The 15,174-nt window shown below is 35.6% G+C and overlaps 1 protein-coding gene across 1 annotated transcript; it reads left to right on the top strand.

Moving 5' to 3' along the window:
- The first annotated feature begins 4,531 nt into the window (after positions 1-4,531).
- On the top strand, positions 4,532-13,975 carry LOC107092686 (sodium/glucose cotransporter 1-like). The gene is made up of 15 exons (XM_015387291.1): positions 4,532-4,669; positions 5,019-5,090; positions 6,677-6,781; positions 6,947-7,006; positions 7,726-7,830; positions 7,920-8,025; positions 8,403-8,483; positions 8,598-8,806; positions 10,545-10,680; positions 10,812-10,919; positions 11,000-11,150; positions 11,238-11,406; positions 11,722-11,937; positions 13,572-13,671; positions 13,758-13,975. The coding sequence occupies exons 1-15, from the start codon at positions 4,532-4,534 to the stop codon at positions 13,973-13,975; spliced, it is 1,974 nt and encodes a 657-aa protein (XP_015242777.1).
- The last annotated feature ends 1,199 nt before the right edge of the window (positions 13,976-15,174 follow it).

Raw genomic sequence — 15,174 nt, 5'->3', positions numbered from 1 at the left:
GCTTTTTCCACTGTGAGTCAGAAATGGGGACACCAATGTCTTTTACACATTGTTTTTTTGTTACATATTAATGGTCTGCTTTAGTATTACACAATAGTTGGTATATTTTTGACACAGTGCCTCTGTTCATAGCAGCATTTTTTAATTTATCCTCAAGGTCCTTTTTGTACCCCAGGCTGTTTTCTTGAGATAGTGAAGATTTCAGAATGGATTTGATCTGTACAGTAAGTAATTAAAATATTCTGTGCCATTGAGGCTATACAGTACTCTTTTTAAATCACAAAAAAATTATATTTTTTTCCCATTTTTAATTAATTGTGATATATTTTGAATATTGTTTTGTTGCCACACTTTGTTCTTTAGGATTTTTTTTAACCAGCCATAAAAGACTGGTTAGACCATAGGGTACAGGAAGGTAAGGATTTTCATTTGAAATTAAAGTAGCTTTGCAGCATTTTGATGATACTGAGTTATATTTTTTAATATTTTTTCTTCGAGCCATTCCCAACTGTTAAGTTTCTTTAAAATTGCTATATGCAAATTTTAAAGGGTATATTGAATTAAATGCAATATAATATAAATCAACATCTGGCAAACCAATACCACCTTTATAACGGCTTTTCATGTCAGCACACAGCAAGAAGCCTCCCAGATCTCCAGATGCATTTGAGATATCAAAAAAGTTCTCCAGAGTGTTGTTCAGCATGGGGGTGAGTATAAAATGAAGGCTAATCATGTTTTGGGTGTACTATTCCTTTAAGAAAAATTAATAATGGAAGTTTAGAGTCTTTAAAAACAGAAAAGTTTCTGTTATGCTAAAACACTATTTTTATTAACTTTTTTTTATACAAGTAGTCTCCTAAAATTAAAATGTTCTTTGGGGTTTAAAGCAGGGTTTCCCCAGTCCAGTCGCTGTGAGCTGATATCCTGTAACTGATGCAGCTCTTTTCCAACACACTTGAATTTAAGATTCAATAAACAGAATGTCATTACAGGTCTGCAGATGACTGATAAGAAGTCATTCGAATTATTCAGGAAGGTTTTAAAGTGATTCATAACACAAAGTGGCAGAATAGCACCCCTGCATGACTGGACTCTTTGGTTTAGACCTGTGGTTTTCAATCCTGGTACCCAGGGACCATTATCTTATTTTTTTTGTTGTGTTTCTGCTTTAACACACCTTATTCAAATAATAAGGTCATTGTTGGGATTCTGGAGAAACCAACTGCAAATCAAGTAGATAATTTAGCCATTTGATTCAGCTGTGTTGAGATTTTTCTAAAGGTTGCAGGATACCGGCCCTCGAGGACTTGTTTGAAACCATTGGACAAACCTGCATTTCATTTGATAGGTTTATAAGTACTACAGGGACATCTACTGGCTGCTTCTTGCATTCTTTATAGAAAGTCCAGATAAAACAAAATTACTTGTCAATAAAGCTTCGATTACTACTTCAGATGGGTCTATTTTGTTGTTTTTGTTACTCTTTCTTTTAAAATATAACAAATGTAGCATTAAAGTTAATTCAATATTTAGAAATATCTCAGCGTTTCCTGCCTCTCTCATAAAACACATGGGTTAAAGCTCACAACAGTTGTCTTTTGTTCCTCCAAAGGCTAATCATTAACAAGCTTATCAAAACATGATTATAAAGAATGCAAATTGTCTGTGTAATGGAGCAAAAATAAGTTAAAGTGCTTTTTGTTTGTTTTACATTTCAGACATAGTTAGTATATATTAAAAACGCAGACCTCTCTAAGATACAAATGTTCATTTATGTTTTACAGTTCATCAATTTCCCCAGTCTTACGGATGAACAGATACTAAACTGAATGGCTAATATAAAAAAAATGTTTAGATAAAATACAGCAGCATGCACTTTATGTGTTCCTGCATCTTATTTGTTCAGTTCAGATCAAAAGAATCCGATTCAGCAGAATTTACTTGGCTTTTCCTCAGAAGATGCGAGAACTCCACTTCAGATTAAACATGCTCATGGAAGTAATTGATTAAAAAAAGAAAAATATAGAAAATATAAAAAGAAATAGAAAAAAAAGTAAATATATATATTCTTAAACTGTAAAATATTGTGTTTATTAAAAACAAAGCCTATGTAAACATGTTTTAGTAGAATGGGATCTTCCAGGCTTGAAGATATTGATAATGACAGTCTTAAGTCGAGGATATGATTTTGCTAAATTTGTTTTATTTATATGCGCAAAAATATTTAACTCTGTCTCCATTCATTTTTAATATTTGTTTTAACCTTCTATGGCATAAATATAAATATTGTTGTGTTGATAAAACTTAGAATCATAATCAGCTTTATGGCATTTTAGGGATTTTACCTGGTTTCCATTGTTTATATAACAATATTAGTTAAATATGTGGAAACATCGTGGAAAAAAGAGCAATATGTACTTTTATTTGTATAGCATCCTACTTTTTTTTTTTTTTTAAACAAAATCTTCGTATAAGTAAAGCATGCATCTATTTCCAAGTAGAGTACATGATGTACAAGATGTAATATGTTTATTGTTTTCACTAAAGAGAGAGCCTGGGTAAATAACCTGTTTTGTCATGGCTTGTTTTTTCATGTATCACGCTGCATCATGGTTCCTACGAGTTTTCACAGAATGTAAGGCATTTTCAGAGATGTGACTTTACAAATCCTGGATGGAGGGAAAGTTATCTCTGCTGATCCATCATCTGACCAAACCATATAGAGATGCATGTGCAATGAGACGGACTGAATCACTGCTGTGTAGAAAATTATTAGAAGCTTACTGTGGAAGATTTTACTTATTGAATTGCTGCAGGAAGTACATCACCTGTTGATCCCTTATCCAAATTGTGTTTCTGTGCACATACCCATTATTGAGCTGCCTCAAATCAATAAACGTGTGATCTGCAGAGTTTGAGAGTTTTTTCTGATAGTTCTGTTGGAATATATTCATTTGTATACAGGGGGATGTAAAGTATGGATAAAACACACCACTAGGGGGCATGAGAAGCATATCTTTCCTTTTAACCTGATTCTGGAATGCATTTTTCCCTGCCCATCAGCCTGCTTAAGATCACTGTCCTCACTGCCATAAGGATGACCATAAATGCAGGACCCGTAAAATCTTCATGCATGAAATTTGTGTTGGTAAAAAATTCAAGTACCATTACTGGCCTATACCTATTTAAACAAAAGTGGCCAAAATACACAATGTTGCCCAGAGGCAATGATCCACGATTCCTGTATTTAAATGAAGGTAAAATGTGTTTTTACTAAATCAGTTATTATTATTATTATCATTACATACTAATGCACGTTCAGACAATTGCATAAAAAAAAAAAATCGAAATAATAAAACCAACTTAATGAAGAAAAAGAAAAGATGAGTATTAAGATAGGGAATGAAGAAGTGGGGAAATTAATAAATTGTAAACATGGATTTCTAACAGCGCTGTTTATCAGCGTATTTATAGCACAAACTCATAGTTCTATCTGTGTGACAATCTTACGCTGTCAAGCCAGCATAAACTATATCAGGTGTATGACATTCTTATTTATGAATGTACCTGTTAGACGAGTGTTCTCTCATTTTTACCAGCTGTATGAAATCCTAATTTTCAGAAAACAGTAATCTCTGCAATATCTCTCTTTGTTTGAGTCATTGTTAATCCAACTCTCAAGCCTTGAGAATTCCCTGCTCCGTTTGAGACCATGAGGTGCATATGGGCAGAAGTGTGCGTCCACTACAGGGTGAGTTGTTCTTTAATTAGAAAATACCAGAGGTACAGTAGAATTAAATAATCAAATCACAAACATAGATAGTTCAAAGACCAATAATAATTGTAATAAAAAGATAAGCTACCACAGCTGTAAATACATAGTGTGGTTCGAAAAAAAAAACTATCCCCTAATAATTCCCTTTTACATATATTTATGTGGGCTGAACATTGGTACTGTGCTGCTTGCAGCAAGAAGGTTCTGGGTTCGAATCCCAGCCCGGGGTCTTTCTGCATGGAGTTTGCATGTTCTCCCTGAGCATGTGATGGTTATCTCCGGGTACCCCAGCTTCCCCCCACAGTCCAAAAACATGACTGTTTGGTTGATTGGCTTCTCTAGACCTTACTGAATAGATCAAATATATGTTTGTGGATTTTCACTATATTTATACAATTGTATATTTATACAATAGTTAACATCATCAAAAAAAAAAAAAATGAAAGATAAGAAATAAAAACAAAAATCTTATTGTAATAGATTTAATATTAGCTTTGTTCTTTACTGAAGAGAGTAATTTTCACTGAGTTTCTTCAAACTTATCCTTATAAAAAATGATCTGTAGAAGTAAAGCTCCTTGTGCAGAGCAGAACTCACGTTGATATCAACTCATGCTCACATTTTCCCTCCCTCTTTCCCTCACACACACACACACAAACAGTAAAGATATAAAGGTAAGTGTTATGCACGTGTAATAGACACTGAGGAGAGACTCTTGCGGCACTCTTTAACTGCACATATATTCTGAGCAAAATGTCTCGGGATTACTTTGGGTTTTCCCACATCACAAGAAACAAGGGAAATGAATCTTCTCAAAATGTTATCAACAATCCAGCAGACATCTCCGTTATTGTTGTCTATTTTGTCGTTGTATTGGCAGTGGGAGTATGGGTAAGTATTTGTGGAATTTTTTTTTAAATCACTTCTCTTTCTCTACTACAATTTCAAATTTTATGTTTATGTATGCAGATTCTTTTTGCCTACAAATGAACCTTATACAATATTGATTTAAAAAAAGAAAATGTCTATCCATTTTATGGAGAGTTGCATGCAGATGACACTACAAAGAAGTGGACAGATGTTAAGCAAACCTGATATCTTAGCATCCTGGTGCACAAATTTATGTTTCACTGATAAGATGTAAAGAATTAGTGACATCTTGAACTTTGTGCATTGAAATTGAGGATGAGTTTTGTACACATTCAAGGATTTCCTAAGATGCTCTCTTGTCTTGCTGCAGGCTATGGTCCGCTCTAATCGATCCACTGTGGGTGGCTTCTTCCTTGCTGGAAGGAATATGGTGTGGTGGCCGGTAGGTAGTTTACAACAGAAAATAAAAAAAAAGAGCTGAACAAAGTCTGCTCTTTTTTGTTATGCCTTTATAGAATGCTGTAGATAGAACAAGTTCCTTCAGGGTGACAAGTGTAGTTTTTCATTACTGGAAACCTGTGATAAACAGCAACCTTAAACATGCTCTTTATTTATTTATTTAGTTTTGATATAATCTCTCTTTTTAAACTTTTTAAATTGCTTTACTGTGCAGTAAAAACAGACTAAAATACAGATATGATGCAAAAGTTAGTTTCAATGGCTGAACATTTAGAGAGTAGGCAGTTGCATAGTCTGTGAGTCTTTGCAGAGACTGCTGGTCACACAATCTGGGCCCTTATAAATGAAAGATGACAAATACAAGTATGAGCTAAATTTTGATGTAATTGGGGACACACCTATTCTCAGTCAATTAAGGAAAATATTCTAAGCTCTTCACAATGAGATTCACAGAGGCCCCGTTTGTGAGATTTTTTCCCACATCCCATTGGCTGTTTGGGTGAGCATCATCCTTTCATGTTATGAACTTTGTTGCATCCTCCAACACACAACAGTTTATATGTCCATAGTCAACACCCCTCTTTGGACTGACAGCCTCTCCATCAAAAATAGGAAGTCCCAAACTGAAAGTGATGAAAGAGCGCTGCTCATATGAAACTCAGAAGACATGCAGCTACATTTTTGCCTGTTCCGTTGCATTTGGAACAGATGAATTATTCGAGGTATAAAATTCACTAAAGAGCAATATTCCTAAACAATTAGATTCGGATAATGCCATACAGCAGCAGGAATATCAGCTTTAATGGCTGGAATAAAAATGATGCAATATCACCTATTTGTCAATTTTACCTTGACCAGGTTTTACTCCAGCCTTAATGCCTGTGATGTTACTGACTGTAAGTAGGAAAAGTAGGTTTTTTTTGTTTTACATACTACTGCAGACAAATCACTTTTCACGAGGCATATAAGTAATGCAATTACATGTTATATAATTCCAACCTAACAGAGAAAAAAGGTTTTCATTCGATTATTTTTATTTCATGTTTCGTTATTTATAAATATTTAACAGGTCACATAGTTTGACTATAAGAAAAGCCCAGGGCGCTTCGATAAGCACCCCCTGAAATGAGTTTTTGGAACTTGGGATGTCTGTAATATGTGGTGGTGCGCTGTCACCAATGGTTCCATTCAAGGTGCACAGTCACTATGTTTCCGAGTGTGATGTGTGATCATACACTACTGAGAATTGCATAATTGTGTCTTCTTGGCCGATTTATGAAACTGTTGCCGTATCCTGAACATTAATCATGTGTTGCACTTCATATGGTCCCACCCATTTACAACAGTGCTTTATGTAACAAATTGAGAAAAACTGAGTGTAAGACAAAGGGGGAAAAAAGTCAAGCCAACCAGGCTTGATAATCTATTCAGAAGACTACTGGCATGAAACATGACTAAGTCCCTTTTAGTAGTTATTGCTTAGTCATTTTATAAAAATCTAGGTTTGTCGGTGCATAGTAAATCTTTTTCCCTTGTTTACGTAACACCTATTGCTTTCTGGTTCAACAGATTGGAGCATCACTTTTTGCAAGCAACATTGGCAGCGTCCACTTTGTAGGGCTTGCTGGTACTGCTGCAGCATCTGGAATAGCCATTTGTGGATTTGAATGGAATGTGAGAGATCTTCTACTGTATATCATAAACATAGAGGTTATTCCTTTGAGCACAGCTTAAAGCTTAAAGGTCAACATTATTTTTGGTTTGGAAAATAAATAAATAAATTTTTCCGAATATTGTTCTAACTTAAACTTTGTTTCTGACAATGTTTGTGTATTACAGGCTCTTGTTCTTATGGTCATTTTGGGATGGATCTTTGTGCCAATCTACATCAAAGCAGGGGTAAACTAGACACAAACTGTTAGAAGCTTTCACCAATCTCTTCATTTGGTACACCTCGATAACTTTGACCCATATTTTCCTTCAAAATTATTTCTAAATGGCATAAATCTAAATAGTGTACAGAGCATTGCTCCAAATTTCAAGTCCATATGGTTTTATCACGTAGTTGCGGCTCACTTATCTACGTGAGTCTTCCATTCCAATTGAGGTCTTGTAACAGTGAAAATCACCTAAGTTAAAATTAAGTCATGGTCTTGTTTAATAAACCAGATGCATTTGGTTTGAGGTTTGTGACAGTGATTTACTTTCTTTGAAGTAGCCTTTAAGACATCAGTGTTTATTATAGTAAACATGGCAGCAATACTTAGTTAGTCTGTAGCACTTCTACAGTTTTTAAATTAGATGTCTCGAAACTCATATTCTCGGCCGGTGTTCTGCTACTAGATATATAACCACAGCTGAATCAAATAAGTTAACTAGTGCACCAGCAGCAGTCGAGCTTTGCTAATGAGCTCATATTGGAGTCAGGTGTGTTGAAGCAGACACACATCTCTGACTGATTAGGTGCAATGTGATTTGCACATTAACCATTTCTATTAAAACCTATCAGACAGGTGTACCTAATGAAGTGGCTAGTGAGTCTGCTTTCTGTTTACTACAAAATGCATCCATTACTACACTTTGAGCCTTTAAAAAGTATCATAACTGTCTATATCCAGGTAGTCACCATGCCGGAGTACCTAAAGAAGAGGTTTGGGGGACAGCGCATTCGTATTTACCTCTCTGTACTCTCCCTCTTCCTCTATGCTTTCACTAAGATTTCTGTAAGTTTTTTCTTATCTGTTACCCAAAATTGTCCTGTTTTTCAACAATACATGTAGTCTAAGTCAAACGCTATATCTGTCCCCCGCAGGCCGACATGTTCTCTGGAGCCATTTTCATCCAGCAGGCCCTTGGGCTGAATATCTATGTTGCTGTAATCGCTCTACTGGCAGTTACTGCCCTTTACACCGTAACAGGTCCATCCTCAGGAGGAGATTCACTTTCTTTTTATGGATCATAATTTTCCTGATAAAGAAGTCTTATCTATACAAATGACAAAAGAAGGCGAGGGAAGGCCAACTGTACCAAAGAGATCTAGAAGCATACTCAAATTAAGAGAATTACTCCATCCAGCTTATCCATGTTGCATTACATAGGCGATACACCAATAGACTAAAGTAAGTCTGAGCTGGTACTCAGTTGCTGCTTTGAAATACTGACAACACAACTAAACGTGACTTTTACGACTGTAAAAGAACAACTACAAGAGATAAGATAATATTCTCTCTAGTAGATAAATTGCTCTCTATGATTTTCAATACAAAAACTTTGCTAACATCATGTTTTTTCTCAGGTGGACTGGCTGCAGTAATATACACAGATGCCCTACAGACCATCATTATGATTATTGGATCCTTTATTCTCATGGGTTTTGGTAATATTAAATAATTCTATCATATAATATTCTACCTTGCAGATGCAATTGGTTTCCCTGCCACCTTATTACAAAATGAAAATGAAAAGCTAAGTCTAACTTTTATATCCTTAGCTTTCAATGAAGTGGGGGGCTATGACAATCTAATGGAAAGGTACATGACAGCAGTTCCCTCAATCACTGGTAACATCAGCGCAGAGTGCTATCTGCCTCGGCCAGATGCCTTTCACCTGTTCAGGCATCCCATTAATGGAGACTTGCCATGGCCTGCCCTGGTGTTTGGACTGACTGCTCAGACAATTTGGTACTGGTGCACCGATCAGGTAGGTAATGATCATCAGCTTTGGTTGTATAAGTGTTTTATTTCTAGTGACTAAGTAACTAGTTTTATCTGCATATCACAAATGATTTAAAGTCATAAACTCATCTTCATGATTTCTTCATTTTTTTCCATTCTTGTCTGTTTTTTGTAGAACAACTAAGCTAGTTAAAAGTTAACAGCTGAGAGTGAACATTGGACAGGTTTTTAGAGTAAAAATATTGTTTGCAATTTGAATAAAATCCTCCACGCATGTTTTACTATCTTTATGCAAGTTCAATAGTGCTTAGGTTTGGATATTGTCTTTACTTTGATAAGATTGCATATACTATAGTGAGGGATAATGCTTTATAGCTGCTGACTGGTTGGTCCATCCCCTCATCCAACTATGATACAAGCCATTAAATAACTATTATTACATAAAATGTATAACTAAAAATTTGTTTTGATAACAAGGTTTAGCAAGGGGAATCTTAATAGCAGGTGATTTGTCAGATGCAGCACTTGCAAAAAGCCACCTGTTTCAATACTTTGAGCTATAATCTTCTTTGCAGTGTCAAGTCTTTTAGGGTTAATACTTTTTTCCTGTTTAACAAACAGAGATGGAATATTAACATAACATAAACAAAATTTTCAACTTTAGTTAAAAACAGGTAGATTGGTGGTAATCTACTCAGTCAGCAGTTAATTTGGTCTTTGCAAAGATGAAAACAAGAAAATCATAAAACAGGCCAAAACCGCAGGCAACTGGCAACTTTTGCTTTGTTTTTCTGTGCAACATTTAACACCCATTTAGGAGTCTGTCAATTCAAATTACTTTTCCTAAAGCAATCTGTAGTTGGAGCACATGGATGTATTTAAGCAACATGGAGGTCCATCTCCTGAGCATATTTCAATTTAAATGCAAATCAAAGACCCATCTGTCATTTTACTAGGTTGTTGAAGTCTTTTATTGTGAAGGGGTTATGTGTTTGGCAATTTCAATCATGATAAGTGTGCTTATGCAATTTCTTTAAAATTAGTTACAGGACCAAGTTACAGATGTCTGGAGGCCAATCTTCCCCTTGTGTTAAGTGATTGATTTTCCCTTTTAACAAAGATGGCTTCCTAAAACCCCCTTTTCAAATAATCTGTGCTGTCTCTGTATCTTAACATTTTGGTCATCAAAGATGTGTTCTTTGTTCTTGAAGTGTGAATGTATCAGTGCTGATTTCTCATTGAACACTTGAGAGGATTTAATTGTGGTACAATTATTGGTAAAAATACCCCTTCTTAAATTTCATATGAGTAGTCATTAAATGGCATTAAATGTGCCCTAATATGCTTCTGATTTAATGAGTGTGTTGTGCCATATTCACTTGTTTATTCCGATCTCCCCTCTGCTTTGGAACAGCAGGATACTACCTGTTAGCCTTCAATGAGTTTATTATTCCAGAGTCCTTCACAACAGCTATTTTTACCCATCGTAGTGATGTGTTTAATGTTTTTCAACATATGTTAAGTCCACTCTTCCTAAAACCCCTTACTGCAGCTTTAAGGGTATCACATCAAATGAGTTAAAATATTAATACATGTCCCACTTTTCCATAGTTTTATTTAAAAAACCTTAAAAACTGCCCTCTTAACAGTTACTCACAATCTTGTGCTGGTCTAGCTTATAAAGTCATCAGTAACATGCCGTGTAAAGGTATTAAATGTGTGGGGTATTTTGCATTTCACCAGAGCTAGATCTTTGTCTACAGGTGATTGTCCAGCGTTGCCTCTCAGCTAAGAATCTCTCTCATGTTAAAGGAGGATGCATTTTGTGTGCCTACCTAAAGCTGTTGCCCATGTTTCTCATGGTTTTTCCTGGGATGATAAGCAGAATCCTCTATCCAGGTCTGTACTTTTCTTTTGAAGACAATGTATTTTGACTTTTATATAAAAATATATATTCTGCTGTGATTAATTGCCTTTATATCTTGTAAATACATTAATAACATTAGTAAAATACTATGTGTTATATCCAGATGTGGTGGCATGCGTTGACCCAGATGAATGTCAGCATTACTGTGAGTCAAGTGTGGCATGCACCAACATTGCTTATCCCAAACTGGTCGTGGACCTGATGCCCAATGGTAGGGAGATTTAAATCTTGATTTATATTCAAACTTTTTCTTTCACTTTTTTATTTTCATACTCACTCTCTTTGTTGCAGGTCTGAGGGGTCTTATGCTATCAGTAATGCTGGCCTCTCTAATGAGCTCCCTTACCTCAATATTTAATAGTGCTAGTACTCTTTTCACCATGGACATTTATACTAAGATCCGTCCAAATGCCAGAGAAAGGGAACTGATGATTGCTGGAAGGTAAAACAAGTTTTTCTCATCTTGAGTATGATTGATCTGCACTTTTGTGATATTTATTTTTGCTGCATATCTTTTTAACTACAACAGGGTGTTTATTGTGTTCCTTATTGGTGTGAGCATTGCATGGATCCCTGTGGTGCAATCAGCCCAGAGTGGTCAGCTCTTTGACTATATCCAGTCTATCATCAGCTACCTTGCTCCACCTATTTCAGCTGTCTTCCTTCTCGCTATTTTTTACAAGCGTGTCAATGAGCCTGTGAGTTTACTTTTGACCTAGAAATTACATTTCGTTTAAGTCATGACATGGGGAGAGATATGAATAGCAAATCTCCTGTACATCAAACCATCCATATATATATATATATATATATATATATATATATATATATATATATATATATATATATATAATATACACAAAATTTATCTTATTTCATGTCATCTCCTCTACAGCTACAACCTATCAGTCCTAAAAGCTTGGGTTGTTGATTTTAAAGACAAACCTAGAAAAGAAGATTTTTTTTTTTTAAACCATGCTATCTTTCTAATTCTGTTTTTGTTTCCTTGTAAGGGTGCATTTTATGGACTTATCATCGGTCTGATTGTTGGCCTGGCCAGGATGATCGCAGAGTTTGCCTATGGGACAGGAAACTGTGCTAATCCGAGTAATTGTCCTACTATTATATGTGGAATACACTACCTATACTTTGGCCTGATCCTGTTTATTGTCTCATGCATCGCCATAATTGGGGTCTCCTTATTAACCAAACCTATCGACGACAAGCATGTAAGTGAAAGCTGTGAGGTGAAGCAGGTTTTAATCTATCAAAGATTGTTACATGTTGACTAATATTGCACATATTTTGAATAGCTTCTTTCCCTTGAAGAAAAGTTTTCTGTTATGAAACCAGAAGGTGTCACACTTTATTGCAGGTGAACCTGATGTTCAGCCAGAGTTAAGTTTAAAGGTTGTATTGAAGGGGTGAATAATGGCAGATGAAACAGGCAAACAGAATAATCCTTGTTGAAAGTGCTGGTTTGCAGGGGTGAGCAGAGAACCAGGAGATGTAGGCAGTAACAGAACCAACACGGCATGTGAAAGGGAGAAACACTAGCTGATGGAGCATGGAGACTTAGGCAACCTCAACTTGAAGAGTTCAGCTGGTAGAACCCACAGGGTCCAGTAGAGAAGGAAACAGGCTGGACTGCAGCATGCAGACACAGGCAACCTTAGCAGGAGAGTCCAGCTGGCAGAGCACACATGAGCTAGTAAAGCAGAGGCAAATCACATGGGAAGAGCAATGAAATGAGTGAGACACTTTGCCACAGGTGAGTTAGACAGAGGCAGGTATAAGTAGGCTGGAGAACAGGTGAGCTGAGTAACTAATTAGTGGGAACAGGTGGAGATAATCTAGAGTGGGGTGGTGGCTGGAGTCAGACTGAGCTGGTAGGATAACTACTAGTGGTTGAATAGTGACAGGGTGAACTGAAAAAGTCCTCATAAGTCCAAAACCAAACTAAACAGAACCATAAATATGACAGAATGACTCTGATTTAATTTCCGTAATCACAACCTGTTCCAATTTTTTTTTCTTTTTTTATGTATTTCTAGCAACAGATTTCTGTATTTGTGGACTCTGGTATTTGTCAAAGCTATATTTCTAATGAAATGCTATGTCACGAGGATCCACTCTGCAGGAGTGGGTGAAAATCAGAAATGCACTCATTTTATCAAGGGACTTGCATATGTTAAAAGCCTTACCAGGAACAACCTGAGATGTAGTCATTTTGTTTTTGAAACCAGCAAGTCTCTTAACATTTCAAAATAAAACGTCCCACCCAGAAACGAAACATTATAAATTTGCAAAATAGTAAAAATCACTTTTGAGAGCAGATTCTTAACATTTCCAGTAAATAATGCTGCTTCAAAGGAAAAAGTTAATTCTTAGTGATGAATTTACATGGAGGAACGTAAGTAAACAATACACTTATACTAGGTAGAACCGAATTTAGAACTGAGTTGATTTAAGATTTGTTTTACTTGGGATCAAATTAATCAGCTTCATCTAGCATCTTTAAAGTATTTTGTTTTATTTCATTGGTTAATACTGACATCTTAGTTAATTTACATATTTATCTGTTGCAGTATTTCGCAAAAACTATTACCTCATTTTTAAAGCAATAATATCACCTATATAACCTTTACAAGTTGGTTTAAATGGATAGCATCTCATTATATATATATATATATATATATATATATATATATATATATATATATATATATATATATATATATATATATATATCCTAACTGTCTAATTACAGGAATATATATAATATATTAGTATATATATATATATATATTAGTATATACATAATTTTAAATTTCTATCAAATGTGTCTATTTTTCTCTTTCAGTTGCACAGATTATGTTGGACTCTGAGAAATAGTACTGAGGAAAGAGTGGAGATTGAATTGGATGATTGGGTTGACGAAGGGGATGAAATGGATACAGAAGGTAAATGACCAATTACACAGTTCAATATTTAAGAGAATAGGTCCCAAAAAATGTTAATTCCTTATTAATTTTACTTTTTCTTTCAGACCAAGAGGAAAAACCAGGATTCTTCAAGAAAACAATAATGTGCTTCTGTGGACTCGAGAAGACGACAAAGACACCAAAACTGACTCCAGAGGAGCAGGCAGAACTGAAAAAGAAGCTCACAGATACAACGGAAAAACCTCTCTGGAGAAACGTAGTCAATGTTAATGCAATCATTCTATTGTGTGTGGCTGTGTTCTTTCACGGATACTTTGGTTAGTTGGATACTCCTGGATATTGATATATATATATTTTAGTAACAGTTTTTATTATATATATAAACGATCTTTGTCCTACCTCAGCAAAATTGAAGTATACATTTTTTGCCCACAACATTACAATAGTTTGGTCAGGGAAAGATCTAAAGCTCCCAATGACGGAAATCTCAACAAAATTAAACAAGTTAAAACAATAGTTTGATAAAAAACAATTTATCAATAAACTTTTGATCATTTTTGGCAAGCGATATAAAGACACTTAAGTTAATAGTCGGGGAGTGGTGGCCTAGTGGTTAGAGCAGGGATGCTCAAGTCCACTCCTCAAGAGCTACAGTCCTGTAACTTTTAGATGCATTTCTTCTCTAACATACCTGAATCAAAAGGCTCAATCTCCTCATTTAGCCCAGCGGAGGCATGTTAACGAGCCACTCATCTGATTTAGGTGTGTTAAAAATGGTTGCATCAAAAAGTTGCTCTATGCCTTAACCCCTGGTTAAGGCATAGAGCAACTTTTTGATGCAATAGAACTTGGAATCCTGAGGTTTTTCATTCGAAACCCACCCCCACAGACTGCCACTCTGGCTCCCAAAGACCCTTAACCTCACACTGCTCCCCGGGCACCGCAAATGGCAGCCCACTGCTCCCCAAGGGGATGGGTTAAATGCAGAGAGTTCATTTATACGCACTGTACTTGTGACAGTGTAATGACAATAGAACATTTGAAAAAAACAAATAAATATTGAAATAAACAACCTTAATACTGAGAACGTTTATGAGCACACATTTCTTTGTGTGGTCTTACAGTATTGACGATGCCATACTGATTTCATATAATTCTGCATTAAAATCACTCAGCAGGAAATACAAAGTGGTTCTGAGCTATTAGCAATAAAACAGGTTTATCTTTAACACAATTATTCTACATTTAGCAGCCCCACAGCAGTGCTCTGATTAATAGCTAATAAAAACCCATCTGTATGTGGTAACGTCAGATGGAGAACACTTCTGGATCTAGCTCAACATTCGATAACGCAGATGGATAAAAACATTGATCATTGTTTCAGAATATCTCGTTTGGAATTGGTTTAGGTTTTTATTCAATTTTAAGGAGAAAATTGTACCAGGAGAGGCTAGTGTATTTATTCTGAGTAATATCGAGGCATCACACCTTACAGCTCAGAAGCATCCAGAGTGAACCTTT

Source organism: Cyprinodon variegatus, unplaced genomic scaffold (genome assembly GCF_000732505.1).
Source record: "Cyprinodon variegatus isolate N-32 unplaced genomic scaffold, C_variegatus-1.0 Scaffold390, whole genome shotgun sequence".
Taxonomy (NCBI): domain Eukaryota; kingdom Metazoa; phylum Chordata; class Actinopteri; order Cyprinodontiformes; family Cyprinodontidae; genus Cyprinodon; species Cyprinodon variegatus.
This window is presented reverse-complemented; position numbering and strand designations above follow the sequence as displayed.